We start from the raw sequence: 25061 nt of genomic DNA on the forward strand, positions 1-25061 counted from the left end.
TCTTAATGATTTTTAGAATATCTAACCGTTTGATTTCTTATGTTCTTCAGTTATTACGTTACTGGTATTGATTACGATTCCTTCGCCACTTGCTTGTGTCACAGCTACGCCGGTATCATATTCAGACAGGTTCAGGTTTGAATCGGAATGCATCATAAGAGCGCTGGATGGGGACGTCCTCAGAAGTTGGTTGTTGGTTATCGTGTTTTCTGATGAATTGTTTTCCTCGATATCTGTGAGGCTGCTGTAATCCAGGCCACCTTGGACTCGAAGTATGGCAACGCCCAAATGTTGATCAAATGCCGCACTGTAAATTAATTTTAATTGTAGGATTTATTTTATAAGTTTTTTTAATATCAGCAGGATTCTTATTTGTAACAGAAACAGTTCACTATACAAAAATGTTAACCAAAACCTAACCCTGCAGATTGAAAATTAGAAAAAAGTTCTTTGAAACTGTAAAAAGCCACGAATAAAAAGTATCCTTAAAGTTAGTGACTTAAAGGTTATTTGCTTTATTTCAATGTTATTTTCTTGTACATAGACGGCTACTGTCGAAATTTCAGACGAATTAGATTCTTAGTTTTGTTTCGACAGCGTGTAGAAGCGGACGTATCCTCGGATTTTAGAGAAATGGAAAAAGAACAATATCTGTCGGTGATTCGATTCTTGTTTTTGGAAGGAAAATCGTGAATCGATATAAAAGACCGATTGGAAACTACAGTGACTCTTCTTCTTCGATGGCGACCATTAAAAATTGGTTTAACGAGTTTCAACGTGGAGGTACGTCGGTTTTTGCTGAGCCACGCCCAGGTGCCTGAAAACAGCTACCGCAGTGGATAAAATGACAAAAATCCACAACCTCTTATTGGCCTACCATCAATATTGAGGATATGAGGATGTCTGAGATAGATGAGGCTGTAAGTATCTCAACGGATGGCGTGGGTCATACTTTGCATGCAATTTTGGGCATTAGAAAGCTGTTGACGCAATGGGTGCTACGCCTGCTCACTCTGATGAACAAGCGCAACCGTGAGACCAGTTTCTGCCTCGTTTCACGATCACTGACGAGAAATGACATGACGATCCACTGATATACACCATATATTAAATACGTGCCCATAAATTACGAAAAATTACTAAAGGCGAAGACTATCCTATCGGTCGGAATGGTGATGGCCACCGTTTTCTGGGATTCACAAAGTGTGATCTACATCGACTACCTGGAGAAGGGCAAAATGGACACAGTACTATACTATGCCGAATTATTGAACCGATTCGATACCTAATTGTAGAAAAAATGGGTACATTTAGCGAACGGCCATTCGCCATTCGTCACGGGCAAATTGATCGAATTGGGCTACAAAATTCTATATTTTTTGTGTGCGTCTATATATTTTTTTCTTCAATATTTCTTTTTAACTTCAAAAGAGTCAATCGTCAGGCAGAAGTTTGAATCGAATGAGAATACAGTCACCGCCATGGGGATCCACTTTGCAGATCTCAAGAAAACGTATTTTCAGACGGGTTATAGAAGTTTGAGCATCGCTGGGTCACGTGTAGTGAGCTAAATGGAGACTACGTTGAGAAATAAATCGTCGCTTTTCCAAAATTTTTGTTTTCCTTTTGTAGGCTAAGTAATTATCGGACCACCATCGTATATCCAAAGTTAAAATTACGAATACAGGATATAATTTTGGGCTAATCTCATTCTAAAAAATTGGCTAGAAAATAGCTGTTAAATATTTATCTCTAATTACAACAAACATGTTCGTTAGTAGTAAAATTAATGTCAAAAATCTCTTCTAAGGCTAAGAAAAAGTGCAATTAGACAATTAGTGCAACACAAACACATTAGTGGGACACAAAGTGCAATTAGTGCACCAGGACCACGCTGTAACTAATAGGACGGAGAAAAAGAAAAGTCACCAGGAAAAACTCATGTCCAGAAAATAAAGGGAACCACAGAAGAATTTCAGCAGCAGAATTTTCAAAAGATCAAACAACTAATTAGCGCAATCCTTCTAATTATAAAACCAAAAATTCAATGCTATTACAGCGAAAACGTGTACATAGGACAAACTAATAAAAGAATGAATGTGCAACAAGGATCAACATCGCAATGTTGTCAATAAAAGCGAAGAAAATAGCATCCCACGTACAGCAAGTCGATTTTGGCAAGACAATAACAACCACTATATTGCAAAAGTAAAAAAAAACAATCGGAAGGCAACACATATTGAAAAACATACCCGAAACCTTAACATAAGAGAGATAACATAACGATATACCGTGTCTATCAGTATCTTGGAAGTATTGTTTCGAAGACAACAAAATACGGCGCTGTTTTAAAATTATTCACTACGTTAGTAATTTACTACACAGTTACTCAGCCTTATGCTATTGGAACTTGAGAATATCAAAACTTAGCCAAACACACCCAGTCCGTGAATTATTGGAAATTGGAAGTTCTGCAATACCAGAAATAGCACTAAGTAACACAGTTCAGAGTGTACTGCTTTGGATTATAAGGAATATTAAGTTAAGAAGCCTGATGGAATTTAAATAAACGTACGATAAAAAATCCTCAATATTTTTTACTAGGTTGATTAATTAAATGCACTTACTGTAAAACATTGAAATATGAAACAAGTTCTTTTCTTGGACACGTGGACCAATCGTTCTTGTAGCCCATCATCACCACGTTTGGAACTAACTTTCCTATACCGGACGTCTTCAAAAATGCTCTGGCACCCGATTCGAAGGTGGTGTTATCTAATGAACTGTAAAAAGCTTTAATCTTGTTCGCCTTCAGAAATCTGTAGGCATCGTTAGACCGTTGAGTTTGAGTTTTGTGGCTAATTTTATTCTGTAACACAATTAGTAAACATTGTTAAAAAAAACTCACTTTTAATGCTATATAACATTAGCTGTATAGTGTAATTTTTGCAAATTTTCTTCGAGCTTAAAATTATATCTAAATAGAGTTGTTTTATTTTGAATAGATGAAACATAATGATTCACAGACATAATCTGTCAGTATAACGGAGTTCACAATGCCAACTGATACGCAACACATTTGGCCATAATTTCTATGCATATTAACAAAAATGAATTGAAAAGTCCCCGGCCTGATACATAGATGGCGCTACTAGAATTAAATTCATGTTTTTAGTTAGCCCTAACCCTCAAAAGATGCGTGTATAAATTTGACAGCTGTCGGATAATTAGTTTGTGAATTATAGCATTTTGAGTGAAGCAACTTTTGTTATTGTGGAAAAAATTGATAAAAAGGAATTTCGCGTGTTGATAAAATGTTGCTTTTTGAAGGGAAAAAATACAGTTGAAGCAAAAACTTGGCTTGATGCCGAGTTTCCGGACATTGCCCAGGAAAATCAACCATCAAGGATTGGTATGCTAAGTATAAACGTGGTGAAATGAGCACCGAAGACAGTGAATGCAGTGGACACCCAAAAGAGTTTGTTACCGAAGAAAGCATTAAAAAAATCCACAAAATGATTTTGAATTACCGTAAATTGAAATTGAATGAAATAGCAGATACTCTGAAGATATCAACTGAACGCGTACATCATATCATTCACAAATATTGGGGTATGAGAAAGCTCTGTGCAAAGTGGGTGCCGCGCGAGCTCACTTTCGACCAAAAACAACGACGAGTTGATGATTCGGAGCAGTATTTGAAGATGATCAAGCGTAATAAACTCGAGTTTTTGGCACATTTCGACAGACATCAGAGTGGACTGCATACGATGAACCCGCTCCAAAGCGTGGGGTTATGGCGTCTGTATTTTGGGATGCGCATGTAATAATTTTCATTGACTACCTTGAAAACGGAAGGACCATCAACAGCTACCATTACATAACGTTATTGGACCGTTTGAAGGACGAAATTGTCGAAAAATGGCCGCCTTTGAAGAAAGAGAAAGTGCTGCTTCAGCAAGACAATGCACCGTGTCATAATTCAGTGAAAACGAAGGCAAAAATCCATGAGTTGGTCTTTGAATTGCTTCCGCATCCACCGTATTCTACAGATCTGCCCCACAGCGGCTATTTCCTGTTCTCAGATCTCAAAAGAATGCTCGCTGGGAAGAAAATTTCGTCGAATAAAAGGATGATCGCCAAAACTAAGGCCTATTTTGAAGAAAAGAAAAAATGGTACTACAAAATGGTATCGAAAAGTTGGAGGGTCGCTATAATCAGTATATCACACTTGAAGGGAATTATGTTATAATAACATTAGTAAAAAAAACTAATTTTGCCAAAAAAAAATATTATGGTAGGCTGGGGACTTTTCAATACACCTGTTAATTGTAGAAAATCCTATTATGTGTAAACATTTTTAGAAGGTTTTGGAAGGTAATTATGCAAAAATCAATTCATACACGTAATGTATTACACGATTGACGTACTTCGATGATATCTCCAACAATTAACAGGGAATGATTCTTGGTAATTAAATTAGCCATATCTAGCAGTGGTAACCGATGTTTAGGCAAACCGCACAACACCAAGATTTGCGGTTTATAATTTTTCACGTGCTCATTGACGTTTATTAACTTTAACGATGTCGTCAGTGCGGTTTTATAAGTTTGCGCCTGAGTTGATGATCCCCAATTAACGTCTGAAATAGAATAATATAAATGTATAACTTCATGATGGGTTATATTCTAGCGTTGGGAACTATCGACTATTTAGTAATTGACTACTTTATACTATCGACAGTTTCAGTCGTGTACTTTCAGTTACTATTTTCGTTTCTACTAGTTTCATTCGAATTATTTTTAACGTTCTGGCTTTGCCGTCCTAGCAGCGAACTTGAAAATAATGTGCCCAATTTATGCTTACATAGATATTATGTTTTGTTTGTAGTAAATAACAATATATTATACATCAATACAGCAGCATTTTGGAATACTATTTTCAAGATTATCTATTAATGTAACAAGGCAAGAGGAATAAAATTATGAATGATAAATAGTAAAATACTTTTGACTGTTGTTTGACAATAATAGTTAATGCTCTTTTGTTTGACTTTCGATTTTCACCACTTCTTGATGTTTATTCTAGCCTTTTGAATGTTTTCTTTCATTCAAGTTTCAATAAATAATAATGTTCATAATAATAAAATATTCCTTAATAACAATAAACTAAATTATTATTGTATTTAATAAGGGTGCGACGGTTATAGTTGATAAATATTGATTGAGAAAATACAATACAAGTATTTAGTGGTCATTACTCCCCTTTACAATCAAGTCAAATATATAAAATATAGAAATAATTTTAAATGTAATTGAATCCAGCAATTATCTCTTTCCCTTTCTTTCCCAAAGAAAGTTCGATAAGAAATATCTACATCTTTGTTTCACTTATGGTTGGAAAAAATAGTAACTCATATTAGAAGGAAATTGAAATAAACCCATTACTCTCAAAATCTCTCAAAAGACCCAAATCTCTCAAAATTAGTACGGGAAGAAATTCGTACATCTCAGTCTGTTATCGCCGAATAGAAAAACTGTTAATATGTGCATTTGACTCGAATAGTAATTACTATTTTCAGTCGCTAGTTTTTTTACTACCCAGTAGTTCAACTGTTTTGCGAGTATCGACTGTTTCTACTATTTCAATCCATAGCTCCCAACCTAACGTTAATACTATTAGTAATATTACCTGGATTTCTGTAAACAACGACTAAATAAAGTCCAAAGATAACAATGAAAGTAATTAAAGACGTTTTCCAGTTAATGAGAAACATGATTGCCAGGCAAGCAATGAAACCAAACAAACTTAGCCACGTATTATAGTACTGAAAGAAAAGGTTGAATTATCGTTATGACTATATTAAAAAAAATTAAAATACTTACTTTAAAGGTTGGTCTCCAGCCTAAAGGCTTTATAAGTGCCGCGTGGAACGTACAGAAATTGATTAAAGCGTATGAGGCTAAGTAAAAGTTTGATATCAGTGGAGCTATTGCATTCAATTCCCCTGAAAAAATAAATAAAAAATAATTACTAATTTATTGCTATAAGGATGAGCTGAATATTTAATTTTCTATATAACTGTTATTTATTTTATACACAAATCTCCATATCAGTATTTAACTTATTGTTTCCAAAATATTTGTTAGGAAAGCGTATCATTTGATATTGATGCACAAAATTATACCAATTGTCCCAACAATATAATAGTTTAAAAAACATCGCATTATTGTAAAGGTTTATTGGGATCATGCTCTATTTAGATGTACTTATGTATATTGGTCTTAATGATATACATATGGTGATTTTAATGTTAAAGGAAGAATGTTGAAATAAAAAACAATGTTACAAAAAATACATGCACGAAGGACTTTCGCATTATTCAACTTATTCAATTCAATTCATTATGAAAGAAATATTGACAATTATTTAAGATGGATTTAAATGAATACCCTCACAGTTCTACTAAACTGAAGACATACTATTTTTTGTGCATAATTGAGTGTCAGAATGTTAGAGCAAATTTACAACTTACCAATTAACAGGAAAGCAACAGATACAAAATAGGTTAATACATAACCTCGGTAGGGCTCTCCCGCTTTTCCGTAACCTTTTGAAAAGAAAATTAATCCTGGATATATTTCATCTATTCCTAAAGCCTGTATCAATCTAGGTACAGAGAGTAGATTGGTTAGCGCAGTACTCAGACAGGCTGCCCAACATCCAGCGTAAACTAAAGGCCACCAATATGAGATTATTGTCATCATCTACAAAAATAAATAGATTTATACACGATATTTATTTTTTCAATATAGAAAAATAAGAATAGAGAGATTTGTCTTTGGCTACGGCGTGGGTTCTTCACGAGGAGCTACTTTGCTGATGCTATCAAAAATAAACTTCAAGCGCCTAAACCTACTAGTAAAATAGTAAAAAATTCGGGCAGTTTTTAATTGGTCTGCATATGTTTTGTAGTTAAGTGGTTTCAAGTCGCAAAAACGAATAATATAACCCAGTAGATTCGCCGCTGTGTTATATGTGTTATAATGCCTTATAATATTGACAAGCAATAACAACAAGCAGGAACACTGCGGCTGCGGAATCACTCTATGTCATTTTGTCGTGCTCGTTGTTGCTGTATTTGATATGCACAAACTCGTTGCATTTTAAGCCTGTCTACTCCATTTCCAGTGGCTCTCAAAGTCAATTATGACATATTAATCCGATTATTATGATTTTCTGTCTTTCACTAGTTATAAGTGCTGTTAGCGCGTGAGATAACCCGTTGCAAATTTGACTGATTTAGATGACCCAAATCAGGTCGTCTTCTCCTTGTCATTGTGATTAGTGAATAATAAAAGTAAAGCAGTTATTGTACACTAAAGTTAAAACTAACAAACAAACGTAAAATACATACAAATTATGCCTTACCATAAACAGTCATTGCATATTTCGACTCTATACTTGTTAAATGTTTGCCGGACTGCAATTAGACTTGCAAGTTAGCACATAGTTATATCATATTATATATAACAGGTCAATTGAAAAGTCCTCGGCCGAGGATTACTATGGTAGGCCTACCATATTAAAACACATTTTTTGCCAAAATTATTGTTTTTTATTCAACATAATTCCCTTCAAGGGTTATACACTGATTATAGCGACCCTCCAACTTTTCGATACCACTTTTGTAGTACGATTTGTCCTTTGCTTTTTTAAAAAATAGCGTTTCAGCGATCAGTTTCAGTTTCGGCGATCACCTCTTCATTCGACGAAAATTTCTTCCCAGCAAGCATTCTTTTGAGATCTGAGAACAGGCAATAGTCGTTGGGGGCTAGATCTGCAGAATACGGTGGATAAGGAAGCAATTCGAAGCCCAATTCATAGATTTTTGCCATCGTTTTCACTGACTTGTGACACGGTGCATTGTCTAGGTGAAGCAGCACTTTCTTTTTCTTCAAATGCGGCGGTTTTTTGGCGATTTCATCCTTCTACGGCCCAATAACGCTATGTAATTGTCGCTGTTAATGGTCCTTCCTTTTTCAAGGTAGTCAATGAAAATTATTCCATGCGCATCCCAAAATACAGACGCCATAACCTTGCCAGCCGACTGTTGCGTTTTCCCATGCTTTGGATCGGATTCATCGTGTGCAATTCACTCGGATGACTGTCGATTGGACTTTGGAGTGAAATTTTGGAGCCATGTTTCATCCATTGGCACATATCGATGCTAAAACTCGGAATTATTAGGCTTGATCATATTCAAGCACTCCTCCAAATCTTCAACTCGTTGTTGCTTTTGGTCAAAAGTGGGATCGCGCGGGCACAGAACTTTCTCATACCCAAATATTCGTGAATGATATGATGATACATGTTCAATTGATATATTTAGAGTGTCTGCTATTTCATTTTCATTCAATTTCAGTTTACGTTCATTCAAAAACATTTTGGGTATTTTTTAAATGCTTTCATCGGTAACAACCTCTTTTGGGCGTCCACTGCCTTCACCGCCTTCGCCGCTCATTTCACCACGTCTAAACTTAGCATACCAATCCTTGATGTTGATTGATTTTCCTGGGGCAGTATCCGGATACTCGGCATCAAGCCAAGTTTTAGCTTCAACTGTATTTTTTCCCTTCAAAAAGCAATATTTTATCAACACGCGAAATTCCTTTTTATCCATTTTTTCCACAATGACAAAAGTTGCTTCGCTCAAAATGCTATAATTCACGAACTAATGATCCGACAGCTGTCAAATTTATACACGCATCTTTTGAGGGTTAGGGCTATCTAAAAAGCGTATGGGTTTAACTCTAGTAGCGCCAACTATGTGTCAGACCGGGGATTTTTCAATTGACCTGTTATTATTTAATATTATATATTATTATTTATGAGAAATTATCTTCAACGTTTATTATAAATTCTAACCGAGGTTTGATAATAGTGACCCATAAATATTTGACAACCAACAAAAATCACAGAGAAAATAGAGAATGTACTATATATGGAATTTTGAACAAATGTTTTGCCACGTCCAATATCTAGATGTCACTACTTTAAACTTATTACTTATTTTAATCGCTATGGTCAGAAGAACGAAGGCGATTGGTTAATTTTGTTTCTATGGTACGTTTTTTGTTTATTCATTTTTTAGGGTCATTTTCATTTCGTCATAAATTCGTTTGAATTGCGGCACAACTGCATTTGATTGGGAGGAGTTTATTTACTTAAACGAACATATTTTGATTAAGATATTTCTAATTAATATTTTGTATTACGGCTACTTAACCAAGATCGGTGGGATTTTATTGGATTAATTTTTTAACAAGCATGTTTAAAAAAATACATTAATACAAAATAAAACAATACAATTCGTACACTATCAAATTGAGATTAATTTAGTAGAAAAGATAATATCTCATGATTGTTTTGTATGCAATATAATATTGCTAATAGATCTTTAAGCTATCTCTTTAACTCTACGATTTTACCAAAATAAGAGGAAAGTAGTGATTTCGATAAATATCATATATTTTAAATTTTTGTTGCTGTTCTTTAAGATATTACTTTTTGTGTTTATATATGTTTATACATGTTTATATTACTCCATTGTGACGTAATTCATACAATTTAACGCTTTTAATTATCCGATCCACAATTTTCACAATAAAATTTTTTTAAAATTATAACTTGTCTCAATTAACTTTTGTGTTGAACAAGTACATGAAATATTAACGGACATAGACTTAGTTTGCTTTCGGTATGGGGGAACAAAAATAAGCAAGTTTAATATATCTATTTTATCTTATTTAAATTGATAACACTAAAGAAATATAAAAAAGAGAAAAGGCGCTATAGAAAATTTTGTTTATATTTGACAGGAGATATGTAGTGTTTCGAATTAGGTTGTAGCTTTTTCTATATTTCTTTCTCGATTCAACGATTTGATAATATATTTATATTATATTCAAATAGATATATTTATATTTCCAGATTATGTTTATTATTATACTTCTACAGAAGTTTATTTTTAAAAAATTTTTCGGAAATTAAATTGGTTTTTATTTAAATTTCATTGGTGAATGAAACGTGACGTCAGGGCTGTCATGTGCTGCACCCGCGTGGCACACTTTATCAAAGAACCAATCAGATGCTTTCACAGCAAAATTTTATCCTTACAGGAACCTATAATAGAGATTTAAACTGAATAATATCAAATTACTTGAATGGGCGATTATAACCCTTGTATATTGGACGTAACGAAACCTTTCTCTATAGAGTCCTTGAGTTTTCTCTCTATTACTCTATGACAAAAATGTTGATCCTGGACTTTATATGGGAAATATTTCGAAACCAAAATCAGCCATTTTCGAGTTCTAGAGACTAAACAAATCAGTGCGTTAATTATTTAAATTATAAACATTAAATTTTAATAATAAACATTAAATTTTTGGCAAGGTATTGTTTTAGTAATCTAATGATTTTTTAAGAACTCATTATTTTTAGGAAGTCATTTTTGTTGCTCTTATTTTTTGCGACTATTCAATAGTACGGTGTTGATATAAAGAGGGTGGGGCCAGGCATAAGGTGTATATATAAAATAATAAATTAATAAATAAATAAAATTAATAACACAAAGAGGGAGGCTAAATGTATAAATGGTGTATATACATTTTAAAAATGAACACTCAAAATGAACAATGAACACAGGGCTACAAACACAACCATAACGAAGTGGAGGTTTTATCCAGACAGCACACATCAGTACCCATACCGAAGTGGTAATAGTTTATGTGGCAGTAACTCTAAACTTAGCATAGGCTAGATTCGATGGAGAAAATTGATTTCTCGTAGAAATTCGAGGAGTCTGTCTGTATTTTCTCCTGTCAAGGCATTTCTAATATTTTGCAGCCTATACTTAGTTCTAATCTGGGTGAGCCATGGACAGCCGTTTAGACTGAAATATTGGCACAGTGACAACACTCACGGTGAGCAGGCGAGTTCGAAGTCATCAAGTGACCGTGCGAGAAACAACAGTGGCTCAACCTCAGTCAATTCAAAGGTACGGCATGGTGACGAAGAGAAGGAACGCGAAGATAATCAGCTTTAACCTCAAAGAGCCTGTTGTGGTTGGTCACCTGTGCTCAACGATGTTCTACCTCGTTATTTGTGTAACAAGAAATGTATGCGATAAGGTCAGGATGGACACAAACATCCCGTCGGTGGGAGAGGAAGCTGCAGATTTAACGGCACTATCCGCGCGCTCGTTTCCCGGTATACCAACGTGAGAAGGGATCCACAGTGTTACAATGGTTTGTTAACATTTTACCACAAAGCAAAAATGGTATATTCCCGGATGTGTTTATCATTCACTTGAAAAAGGTAATATGTTTCTCTAAACAGATTATTTAGAAATATTTCAAATAATGTTATACCCAAAAGTTCTACATGGGAACCAACCGAAGTTCTTGCATATGCATCAACTAAACCTGCATCAGGCAGTTTAGTATTGATAGTATATCACATCCTCTAAATTTTATCATCTTAGACGCCCTAAATAATATAAAAATGGAAATTGTGCCTATTATTTATGGGTGATTTCCTTGTCCTTGTATTGTACATTTGATGTCCTCTAAATTTTGTACACAAGAGATAGATTTCCTCTACATATAAATAACTTTCCATTCCCAGTATATTTCTCTAATATAAACAAATATTTTCGGACCAAAAAAATATCTTCATCAGGTAAACCGGGCCAGAATTATTGGAATCCGCATATATGGGTCCATACCGAGGCATTATTAGACATGACTAAATAAACGTAATTAACATATGTTATATAGTTGATGAACAAATTCAATGAACATTGACTTAAATTGTGATCATTTCTGTTTATAACTAAATTATTAGAATTCCTTTAAAACAAGTGTTTCACGGTCGTATTATAGTTGTTACCTGATAACTGTTAAAAAGACCATATTGACAGGAATAAGTTTCCACGCACTTTGATATTGTACCATTGGCAATATCACCGATGTATCCGCTAGCATCTCTTAAAACAGCAGATCCTGCGAACACTACGAATAAGGCGTATACCGTCATGGTAATTAAAAGAGACAGAAGTGTTCCTTTTGGTATGGCAGACGCAGGATCCTGAAAATGCAAAAGTAATTTAGTATTTCCATAAAAAAAAAGTTTGGCTATATTCTATATATCTAATTATATTTGGCTATATTTATGTGCCAAGCTAAGTTTGATACAAAACAATTAAGAAATAATTACAATTACAATTACATTAAAATATCAATAATCTTGCAGTTCAGTATTTTGTATTTCCACAACTATATAACTCCATATAATGCTGAGATAATATTCTTTCTTTTTTTGCTAATTACTAAGTTCAGTAGAACATTCAAGCCGGCTTCTTAACAAGTCAATTCTTGATATTTTTGGACAGAATGTACTTTAGTTTTGTTGAATTTGTCTACGAGGGTTCATATATGATGGAAACGAACGCTGTATATTGCGCGCATGTATATTTTGAAGGTTGTGGCTTTAGTATATGATAGCTGGGTCTCTTACGAACAATGTGGCATAGTATTCGTCGGGAGCGTATGTTTCACGTGCGTGCTACGACCATGAGTGAATGTCAAGTATCGACCGGCGTAGCGCAACGTATTATCATTCATTTTTTAGTGTGAGGATGCGAAGACCGAAATTTATCTGCGTTTGCAAAATCAGATCGGTAGTGAGTGCCTGAGTAGGGCTTCCGTGATTAAATGGGCCAAAGCATCCAAGGATAGCTGCGAAATCGTCGGGAATGAACCGCATGATCATCGACCGCGAACTAGCATTACACCTAATTCGCCGCGTCTTGGAGGACCGTAGGATGAATATTTGAGACATTTTGGCTGAACTCGGCATCAGTATTGGTAGTATAGAATTTATCATCCACGAACACATTCAATATCGCAAAATAATGGCGCGATGAGTTCCTAAAATGTATGTAGATGTACTGGAATACCCCCACCCCTACAGTCCGGATTTATCATCTTACGACTACCACATGTTTGAACCACTGAAAGAAGCCCTTGGAGGTCAAAGATTCAACACCGACGACGAGGTAGATGTCCGAGTTGCCCAAGGAATTCTTCGACACTGGCATCAAAAAACTTTCAGAAAGATGGACAAAATGCGTAACTAGCGAGGGAAAAGACTTAGAAGAGCTGTAAATTTTTTCAATAGTAAATAAACCTGTCAGAGTATTTGTCTCGATCATATTTGAACCAGCGTCGTATACAATTCAGTAATCTCAACATTATAATTATTCAGCATAATTTGGTATCTAATAATGCTCGATTAATGAGAATTTTCAATATTTTTAAAATATCTTTTAAATAACTATTAAAAAAATTAATGATACTAAATTACTATACCTTTAAGTCTCCAGAGATATTAGCTCCAGCTTGTATCCCAGTAACAGATGGGAAAAATATGGCGAATACTTGGAAGAAATTATAATTTGTGCCTTCAGATTCTCGATATTCTGGATACCAATTTTCAGACCACACAGTTGCTGCAATTTAAAAATTATATTAATATATAATAATAGTTATCATCGTCTATATAATGTATATAAAACTATAAATAAATTTTAATATAATTATAGCTTTCCCTACATACTTCATCCTTGAGAATGTATTTTAATAGAATCCAAGAAGCGACCCAACATTTGGTTTCTTCGTATGAAACTACACTTACTAATCACTATGCATTGGTAATTGGGTAGGGCCGATTTCTCTTTTCTAACATTTTTATGTTTTGCAAATTTTGCAGATATTGTAGAACGTTGTTATGTTGTAGAATAACATTTTTACGTACACTTTCACAATTATCTACAATATAACCATTTTCTTTATGTTTACCCTTTTCAATTTTGATACAAAATTGCCAAAACTTTAAGGTTATGTTGTTGACATGACTTTTCTTATTGGACATTTTATACGAGAAGAGAAAGAAAGCATTAAAAATATTGTTGTTAATTTTAGAACGGTTATTGTATATGAAAAATACTTTGGTCTTTTGGTTACCACAATCTGTATATTCCTAACAAACCATTGTCTGATATTTGTAGTAGCATCTTGTAAAACCTGGTTATTGCTAATAAATCGGAAACAAATTGTAGGTGTATAGACCTAAGATCGTCTTCATACATCGCGTGATGAATTTAGACTTACTACGTTAATTAAGCTGGTTAACTCAATATTGATTTCCATGACGAATATACCCGATACCTTAACTAATTTCTGTAATTTGTTCAATGTATGAAATTAACACCATCATAATAGTTTAGAAATATTTTGCAGCATAAAAAATTGCTAATTATGATGACACTCATCTTCGAACAACTATAGGTTTGGATGATTTTGATATAATCTGCTGTTTTTACAGAAAGAAAAAAAGAAACGCCCCTAAGAAACGTGACGACTCAAGATCTCATCTGATAATAAACAACACAAAGAACAAGTACATTTGGTAATAAGAAGTTTTCTCCTGTAACTATTCTATGATGTAAAACATGATTTCGTAAAATTTAATTGTAGTTGTAGGATTGTAGTAGCTCAATTTATTAGCCGTAAACTATTGGAATCTACAGTCACCAACTTGGGAAGCCATTAGATAGAGATACATCCACCTCCATTTTTCTACTATCTGGATGGTCAAAAAGTGAGATGGGTTGGACTGATTTTATCTTGTATATAATTGCATATGATGATTCTTGGTACTTTACAGTATACTAATAAAACAACAAATGCACGTCATCAAAATTTATGTTGTCAGCGTGTCTCAATGTTGCCGCATTATCACTAATGTTTTGACTGTTGCACTGTGATCTGAGAGGCCATCTCTTTTGAATGGTGTTGCCAGTGAGGTATCTAGAAATAGATGTCCGGTTGATTTTTACCTGTTTTTACCCTCAATGTCGCTTTGTATAGCCATTCAACTAGTCTCTTCTTTGCGTTAAATATATTTTTTAAAGATAAATTAATGGTTTTTCCATTAAAAAGCTTTCTCCATATTACTCTTATCATATTGTCATTGTCTATGTATACAATATAACTATAATGGAAAAGACATAAGTTTTTTCTATTTTATTGTTATATAAAATAATTTAAGTTTCAATATAATACTTTTAAGCTTATAGTATGCAGATATACTCACACAATTTACTAAAATATATTGATTAAAATAAAGCTAATTTTAAAAAATTCAAAATTTCGAATTTAAGACATTTGAGCAGGCCAACGTCTTCCATAAAAACTTTTGGTTTTTTAGGGCCGATGATAATAATGATGATGCATTGAATGAAATAATAATTTTTCTTGACAAAAATGCGATGAGCGTTAGGTACCATAATAAAGTTTACGTAACAATATTAATAAAATCTGTTAAATCGGTATCTGTATCGGTAAAAATCTGAAAAAGGTTCTTCTGATTCGTTCTTGTGCGGTATTTTATAAATGAACTAAAAATTAGGTCGATTCCTGTTTAGCTTCAGAATGTATAGCATTCTTCCGACGGAGAAATAATATGCAGTCGAAAAAGTAGTAAAAACTGAATTAACGAAATAACAGACTGAACGGATTTGTACTACCCATATCTTTTTTATGGTTCTGTTCATTTTATTTATCTTGCATTGTTTATTAACTATCGTTAAATCAACAACGTTCATGCATTCAAAGTTACAGAATAACAACATATTCCCCTGATAGTTAATTTCGTGTACTTACAATTAAATCCAGTGAAACCTTGAGCAATTTGTTCGTCATTGCGGGGACCAATGATTGTACCGGCTATAAAATCAACTATAGCGCCTCCAATAATAGCAATTAAGAAATTTTGTGCTTTACTTTCCCATTCCATTCCAAAAGAACATATCAATATCATTACCAAAGTAGCTACCGTACCTAAATAATAAGAGTGACTATCAAAATAATCGGTTAGGTTTTTATTATTCTTACCAACTACCCTGGCATCGTTCACACCACCATCGAACATTATAATGTCATACTTTTTAAGCAAGTCACTAAGTGAATTGCAAAATCCGATAGTATTCATAGATGCCGAAACTGCATTCGCAAAAGCAAATACAATACCAACGGATGCTCCAAATTCAGGTCCTAACGATCTGGATATAATGTAATAAATTCCACCTGAAAATAAAATAAACATTTAACTGATGAGTACACACAGGAAATGGATATTTAAATATATAGGCAGTTTTGGAGAAATGTTTCATGACCTCCGATATCTAGATACTACTTTGAACCAATTACTTGTTTTAATCATAGACTATTATACAGAGATTTAACTTAAATAAACGAAACTGAGAAATTGTTTTGCGTGGTCCCCCCAACGCAGGCTCTGAGACCACTCTTTTGATTGGTTCGTTTGAATTGTCCTACAAAGGCATTTGATTGGCTCATTTCTATAACGGGATTGCTTGATTCTATGGTTTCTTTCAGATTGTTTATAACGCCATTTGTGTGTACCTGTTATAGAGTACGTTCAGCATCTTTGTTTATTATTGTTATAATAACTATTATTTGATTATAATGTATCTTTAGTCTTAGATGTGTTGTGTATCCAGTGTATGCCCGGAAATAAAGAGACGAGTATATATTGTTTTTTTTTTTAACAGGAAACGTAGCCCACAGTTTAATCTCAAAATGTGTTCAAATAGACCGATAGTAACATTACATTGAAGGTAAATGCGATTATACTACATGAAGAGTTTTACTGTAAAGCCATTCACTATACGTATAGAGCCAAATTTTGTTCTTTAAAAAGTTGTTTGTAAAGTTCCATTAATTGCAATAAAACTTACTTAGTTTGAAGGGGTTCATTTACTTAAACTAATGTATATTGATTAAGATATTTATAATTAACATTTTTGTAACTTAACCGAGATAGGTGGAATTTTTTTGGGTCTACGAATGGAGTCAGAAAAATGCATTCTTCAACAAGTATATTTTAAAAAATACATAATACTAGAAGATAGTATCTCATAATATTTATATTTTTTAGATGTTTTTATATTAATTTAATTTTTTTACTGGATTTTATTTAATAACTTTGTAAATAAATTAAATTGTTTTTTATTTAAATTTCATTGGTCATCTCGCTTGGTAGCACTCAGCTACACATTGCAAGAATTTTGAAAGATACACTGTTGCAACTCAAATGCAAGATTCTGTTGTAGACGTGACGGTTTCTGATTAATGTACAGGTCGCAAAAACTAATTGTACATATTGATACAGTACGGCTTGCCTGTCACACGGTTTCGAAAGTTCAAAAATGGACCCCTTCCAAACCAACATTAAAACGTTAAAAAGTACATGTAAATGCCTAATGAATGTTTTTGACAAATATATATCTTAAAAATCTACTGTCCCAATTAAAAATCAATAACCGAAAGAGCAATTTTGTGAAAATGGACCGAACTAATTTCAACTCCTGATATATAAATTACGGTACGGTAAAAAACATATTTCTTGTTGAAAAATATTTTAATCAGAATTATTTCTCATTTTTGAGGACCAAACTTATTAAATCACCTTTTACGACGTGAAAATACTCTAAAGAATCCTCCTCGTATAAATCGGAAATGATCGTTCAGCTGACGATAACAGGTGTTTATTAGACAATAAGTGGATGACTGGGAAATTTACCATTACTCCGTTTTGATTATAAATCTGGAAAAGCTAGCGCTCGACGATGTGACGGTAATAACTATCGCGTTCATCAATCAAATATTTAATTAATATTGCATACGAGATACATTATAATTTGAAAATTAAACTTCTAAAAAAACGAGGACATTAATCAAACGGCAGTATAATGGCCATTGTTTTCAACGTCGTAACGTAATTATAAATATCCTTTTTTACTGAATATAAAAATTATAAATTAATTAAATATTATTCCTATATATTTATATACTTAGTTACTGATTTTAACGTAATTTTGTATACTATATATTATGTATGTATAATTGTTAAAACTATTTACACCAAATATAATGTTTGAACGATAAGTGGTTTATAAGAATTAAGTAAACATGAAAAACAAATCTCTGAAATACAGTGAGTAAAGTACGGCCTCATAATGAAATCATAATGAGTTAGATTGTAAAAAATAAAAAAATACGACGATTTATATTTTGGCACTAATGTTTAACAATAATAAAAAAGAAAAATTTTAGCATATCCTACAGCTTATTCTTTTCTGTACGTTTTGAAGATCAAGCTAAAGATTATCGAACAAGGTTCAATGTAAAAGTATTTAATACAGACTATCCGGAAATCAATTTTTTTGACCACCTGAATGGTAAACGAGTGAGACGGGTTGGTCTGTTTTTACCCACACTGTCGCTTTGTATAGCCATTCAATAAGTGTCGTGCAGAATCATATTTAGATCTGTCTTCAGATAATTCACCAATAGTAGTAACAATATCTTTCAAAATTACCATCAAAGATACACCTCCCTTTCTGTGTAATAATAGAACTAACTGGCCACCATTTAGAGAAAACATAGACCGAAACATCTCTCTAAATTTACCATTACAAACTGAATTTGATATAGAAATAGCAGCAGTAACTATTACAAAAAATATACAGGAGGAAGCATATTCCGCGACTTCTAACAGTGAAACATTTCTAAGAAAAAACATACATATATCATTTACAATTCAGAAAAAGATAGCAGAAAAAAGAAAGTTACGGTTGATTTGGCAACAGCAAAGAATTGAAGAGAATAAAAGAGCTGAAAGATCTGATCCAAAATAAACAAAACCAATTCATGCAAGAATACGTAGAAAAGTTGACACCAACTGAGGCTATAGACTATTCGTTGTGGAACACAACAAAAAGCTTACGAGACCCCAGCAGCATAAGCCACCTATTAAAACAAATGAAAATAGTTGGGCTAGAAGCAATGAAGAGAAGGCCGACATTTTCTCAAAACACTTAAAGAATGTTTTTAAACCTTTCCGGTTTCAGCTACATAAAGATGGCGAAAGCAAAATTACTAGATTTAATAGTTTATCTTTTATATACTGCCGATTTACCCACCATAAAAATAACTACTGTGGCAACATACGCAGACTCTGCATCTCATGAAGATCTAGTCACAGCATCAATGAACCTACAAAGCCACCTGGAGTAAATACAGCTGTGGTTGAAGACATGGTTCATTAAAGCCAATGAAAAAATCCACCCACATAACTTTTACAGCTCCAAAATAAAGTGTTGCGTGCCAATGTTGCTCCATACTATGCTTCAGATGAAGTGATACAACGCGATATTTCTCTAGAACCTATATCTAGTATAATTCAATGTGTTTGTGTGAAATACTTTGAAAGAGTATCAGTGAATCACAGTGTACTCGCAAATCAGCTAATATACGACATGATAGTGAAGTGCGTAGACTAAAACATTTAACACCATCTGATGTGATTACTAGACATATATAGATTTTAGAATAATCTTCAGAATAAGACTAATTAATTTAGATAGTATTTTATACAGGACATCACTTAATGAAGTGACTGAATGACTTAATGAATACTTATTGCCTATTGGGCAGATTGTGGAACCACTAGGAGTAATAAAAAAAATAAATTGATAGTTTTTGTTTTCTAAACCTTTTCACATATTATAAATGACGCAGTCAGTAGGAGTCCGAGGAGATTATAAGACTGTTCTTTTTTGAATTCGTCAAATTAAACGAAAACAAATTAATTATCAAGAAAATAAAAAGGTTGACGTTGGATTGGCAATCGTTTCGCAGTTACTCGAAGCATTTTTTAGTGTAGTTAAATGGAGATCGGGCAAAAGTATCACAGATGAAGCTGTAACGTTACAAAAGGTGAGTTGAAGACGAGTTGCTCAACGACTTCTAGCTATAAACAATTCCATTTATTCGAAGCGTTTCTTAGTGTACTTTAGTAGAGTTCATGCAAAAATATCGCAGCTAATGTTGTAAGGTTGCAAAAGATGGTCTATAGTCATAAACTATTCCAATAAGAAACATTCAAACTTCTTCTATTTCAGACACCCCTAGTTCGTGGATTCCCGGCACACGCATCACAGTTCAAGGTTTAAGTCTATCAAAGGCCTTACTCGAATTTGAACAGAAGCTTGCAGTTGAGGGTGAACAGCCACGAAATGCGAATTGCAGTAGCTCACTTTCTTAGCTGTAAACTACTGGAATTTGGATTTGGAATTTGAATTAGAATACCATTTCATAGAGGGATACCATGGAAATTTACTTAAACAAAAATTGACAATAACTATAAACTGTCCAGACGGATTAACAATCCGTCAGGAGGGTGGGATATACGGTCCAGTCTATCCGAGCATCTCTTTTTGTTTCACTACCTGAGTGGCGAATGAGTAAGACGGATTGGTCTGTATTTTTATCTTGTACTTAATTGCATATGATGATTCTTGGTACTTTACAGTCTATCCAATAAAACAGTCAATGCAAGTAACCAAAATGTATGACTTCATCACGTCGCAATGTTTCCGCGTCAATTATCACTAATGTTTTGATGAATTTTTTAGACATATGACAACCGTTACATGTTTTAACGCATTACACATGATCTTGACAGTTTTTATCTAGGAAAGTTACACTAGTAAAAATGAGAAGAAAAAATCCGCTCAGTGTTTAAAACAAATTTTACTAACTGCATTTGGCGATATATTCCACGTCACCTATGACGTGCATTGATTGTTTTATTGAAAGGGCTATATTAAAGTTGCCAATAAGAATACAAGCTAAGGATTAGTTCTATTCAATATGACTTTTTTATTTCAAGATATGTATAAGAAAGACGGAGAATGTTTAAAATTGAAAGTGATCTTCTTATGAATGACTGATGGTAATTTTTAGGTAAAAAATTAAAAAGAGTATTAAGTATAATATTATTATGCCTGAAAATAATCCGGGAGTAATATATTAGATTGAAATGATGAAATGTTAAAACCGAGATAAATTTTAGCAATATGCAACCATAAAACAAGCGTTGATCAATTCTCTATATATGCATGAATTAGCTATAAAAGTAAATAGAAATTAATTATAAATTAGAGTTTCAGGAAAAATATCACTGCTGCTCTTATATCATATTAAGTATATTCGAAAATTGCTACCTACTTTTAAATCATAACAAATTAATTATAATATATCTTTTTATTATACTTTATTTCTTTATCTAGTATTTTGGGAGTCCCGCTGGATTACCATCTACTTTTCAGATTACATGTGTATACTCAAAAGAGTTAAGATAAGACTAGATGATTTCTGGCACCAGCATATTGTATACTGTTCCATAGTAATAAATAAGGTGGTGCAACAAGAGAAAACAAAAAAAGAAAATGGGTTTTAAAAAGTTGAAATGTTGATGTTAAATTTAATGGTGATATAAAACAAACTTGTTACAAATAAAGTCATCTACCAAATAAAATTGATAGGCCAATAAAAGCGCAAGAAGTAGATGAATTTTTATTGTATATTGCTTCACCTCTTCACTTTCATTATTGGTTTTATTTTTGTATTATATGTGGATTTGTAATAATTATCTTTCCATTATATAATAGTCATCTAAGCTGTTTGGAAAGAATATTATTTTAGACAGCTATTTATATACAAATTCTTTGATTATGATCCTAGTATTATATATCCTTACCTCCTTTAACTTCTCCATTGGTACATATAGCTGAGAGGGACAGAGTTGTTATAACACAAACTACAGCAGATATCGCTATTATCAATAGTGAAAGCCCTGAAACACATAAAAAATAAATGCATATTAGATGATTAATTTCAATGCTTTTAGTCAATTTTAAAATGATATAAAATTTTATGTTGGTTTTGTAAACCACTTAATCCCTAAATGATTTATTTCAAAATTAGTGTAAACTTTTGTTTATCGTAAATAATAGAAACATTTTGGGAATAAATAATACCTATATAATTAATCTGATAGCTTTCCAAGAAATCGACTTTCAGAAAAGCCATTGTTTTTCAATTAGCTAATATCAATTTAATTCTCGCATAGAGGTAAATCACTTTTTCTCGAAATTTGTTCAGTCGTCTATTAATTTACGAGATACTATAAGATTTGATGCAAGTTTATGTTGATTTTAAGTTTAAATTATGTTGGAAGGTCTTTGTTTCGTTTAACCATATTTCATTAAATAGTTTAGGTACCAATTTTTACTAAAAATATATTATTCAATTATGGAAACCAAGAGAAACTATTAATTTACGTAAATTAATGTAAAGTAATGTAGACAAAAATACATGGATTAAAAGATTAAATATGCTGCGCTCTTTTTATAAGCATATTCTAGGTATTCAGTAATTCTCCTGATTATAAATGAAACAAAAATCTCAAATATTCGAAAATTCGTGATGTTGTTCATTTTGAATTTCTTTCCAGGTCAAGCTGTAAGCAACTGTTATTACTGCTTGTTTTTAGCTTCGTTGAACTTCTGATTATATCATGATCGAACATCGTTTTAACTCGACTAAGAGAATAAGAGACGACTAGGCGGGATTATCCCTTGTTTTGTGCGATTTGTCGCCTTTGCGAATACTCAGCAACATAAATAATTACCAGTCATTTGAAGAGTTTATTTGTGAAAATACAACGCTCAGAGTCACTACGATTTTCATATTCAATTGATTTTACTGTGTTTAGTGCTGAGTTTGTTCACATAGTATTCCTTTTTAATTCCTATTTATTAATCTTTGTTTATTAATCTCTGTTTGTTATTTATCTATTTATCTATATCTATTTTATTCTCGTCTATTGTATTGTTTATTAGTATCTTCGCACCCTCATAATTCTTATACAACTATAGTATAAGTATAAATTATATCTTAAACCAGAAACTGACACCAAAGTGGCCAAAGCAACTGATGTGTAGTTATGATTAATGGCTCTTGATGGCAGTGTATCCTGAGTATGGCCTTTGGCTTTTCTTTTGTGCGCATTGCCCCTTCATCATAGTCGGAGCTGGAGAAGCGAGTGCACAATAGTAAGAGTGTTGCTTATTTATAAGTGAGGCCTTAGTGTGGCCTTAATAACCTTAGTGGCAGAGTTTCGTGCGTCTGCTTCCCTTGATCTCATTGCACGTCCATTATTGTTAGTGTTAGGGTAGAAGCTGGTAGGACGCGTGTTACTTTCCCTTCGTACCGTTTGTACATGTCATACTTCATCCTAGTATAGTTTTGATAGCATCCTGGCATTGATGTTATGATTACCATCTATTTTCATTACCATTATTTAGTCAGTACTATACAGTAATATTATTTATCAATACTATGACTCGCCAGCATAATTAATTACCCGTACTATTAGCTGCCAGTAATATTAATTGTCAGTATTATTATATTTTATTATTACCTGATATTAATAGTGTCTGTCGTAATAATCACCGATCCTTCATATATTTCATGTTTATTTTTCACCCTTGTCATTGAAAATTAGTTCCTCAGGTACGTCTTCATTTCGATTTCAGATCTGTCACCCGACCACTTCAACATCAAGATGTCGAACGCTTAGAATTTTCTTTATTTATTTTGCCATTTATTGTGTCAGTAGCTGTTCTATCATTTACTTTGTTCTCTGTTTTAATTTATTTAAAATGTTAAATTATTTTATATTTTATAAAATTAGTCTTACAGAATGTTTTAGACGCCATTCAAGATTTTGTTCCCTATTTCGAAAACCGAAGAAGCGATCGCTACGGGTGAGACCTGGGTCCATCATCATGAATTGACATTAAAATCGAAAGCTCAAGTGAAATATAAAAAGCAGTCGATTGTGAGATGTATCAAATTTAAAAATCAATTACAATTTTATAATAATCATGCGGTACTTGATTTACGCAATCCTAAGTACTGCAAACTCTTTAGTAATCCAGAAATATCCACGATTTGAGAGCATATATTATTTTATTATGAAAATATTAGGTCTTTTGATGTATTCTGGTAATCTTTTTACTTTAAAAAGCCATTTATTGAAAAACATTTGTACAATATATATTAATCAAAATAACTTCCATAATTTTCTATAACTTTTTCCTGTCTCATCGCGTCGAAAAAATGGCATTGGTTTACCAGCGATCCAATTACTGATTTATTTTCTGTGTCGTTCTGAACAATTGTGAGTGGTGATTAGAAGGTTCTATGTATGGTGAGTACACCACTAGTAGCAGAACTTTCCAACTTTATGAACTTCACAATTATTGCAACGTGTGACTGAACATTGTCATGTAAGAGGGTGACTTTACGTGTGTAACTAGCTATTGCTGGTCTTTTTTTCAATATAGTACGTCGTTGAATTTATACAACTAATATCGTTAGACATCTGCAATAACAATTCTCTTCAAACATTGAAATCAATACGCAGCGACACCATACGTTTTTTAAAGTATTTGAAAGGCCTGCAGCAGATTTGTTCAAATCATACAACAAAAGTAACGAATATCGAAAATGTAATTTTGAGAGTTCCATAATTAGAGTCCGTATACACTGAATATGTCAATAATAAGAAAAGAAAACTGTTATTTTATGTTGACAAATTTCAAAACCATCTAATTATTAAGAGTTAAGTTAGGTCGATTACCATGTTACTTCGCATTTTCATCAACAGATGTCGCTGGTCAAAACACATGAAAGCGCCTAAAATAATTCTAGATTTTCTGATCGGTATAGAAAAAAAAACTAGAGCTTAATAATTGTTAGCGATTTATCGTCATCATCATTGGTTACAGTGCCCCCATACCAGCGTTTTTTACTAATCTTTCCTAATAACTTAAAAATAAACCATCAATTTAAGAAATATTTTAAACAGAAATTTAAAAAAACAGATCAAATATACTTTTCAGTTTTTATTAATATTTTATATTGTATGTATTTTTACATCATAGAAGGTTATTTATTGTATGTACACATATAATTATAACAATAGCCTTGTTGTTT

The 25061-nt window shown here is 32.8% G+C and overlaps 1 protein-coding gene across 3 annotated transcripts in view; it reads right to left on the reverse strand.

The window, feature by feature from the left end:
• NKCC (sodium potassium chloride cotransporter) overlaps window positions 1-25061 on the reverse strand; it is a 53393-nt gene that overhangs the window by 3579 nt on the left and 24753 nt on the right. For all 3 annotated transcript variants that reach the window (XM_076404539.1, XM_076404538.1, XM_076404537.1), the window contains exons 3-13: window positions 21757-21852; window positions 16023-16214; window positions 15792-15968; window positions 13437-13576; window positions 11956-12153; window positions 6536-6767; window positions 5886-6007; window positions 5692-5827; window positions 4431-4642; window positions 2628-2869; window positions 27-307 (exon numbers count right to left, since the gene is read on the reverse strand). In XM_076404539.1, coding sequence (XP_076260654.1) covers window positions 27-307; window positions 2628-2869; window positions 4431-4642; window positions 5692-5827; window positions 5886-6007; window positions 6536-6767; window positions 11956-12153; window positions 13437-13576; window positions 15792-15968; window positions 16023-16214; window positions 21757-21852 — 2028 coding nt within the window. The remainder of the gene's footprint in view (window positions 1-26; window positions 308-2627; window positions 2870-4430; window positions 4643-5691; window positions 5828-5885; window positions 6008-6535; window positions 6768-11955; window positions 12154-13436; window positions 13577-15791; window positions 15969-16022; window positions 16215-21756; window positions 21853-25061) is intronic.

This window comes from Rhynchophorus ferrugineus, unplaced genomic scaffold (genome assembly GCF_030347505.1).
Source record: "Rhynchophorus ferrugineus isolate W39M unplaced genomic scaffold, kcgeb_rfMv2 rfM4, whole genome shotgun sequence".
Taxonomy (NCBI): domain Eukaryota; kingdom Metazoa; phylum Arthropoda; class Insecta; order Coleoptera; family Curculionidae; genus Rhynchophorus; species Rhynchophorus ferrugineus.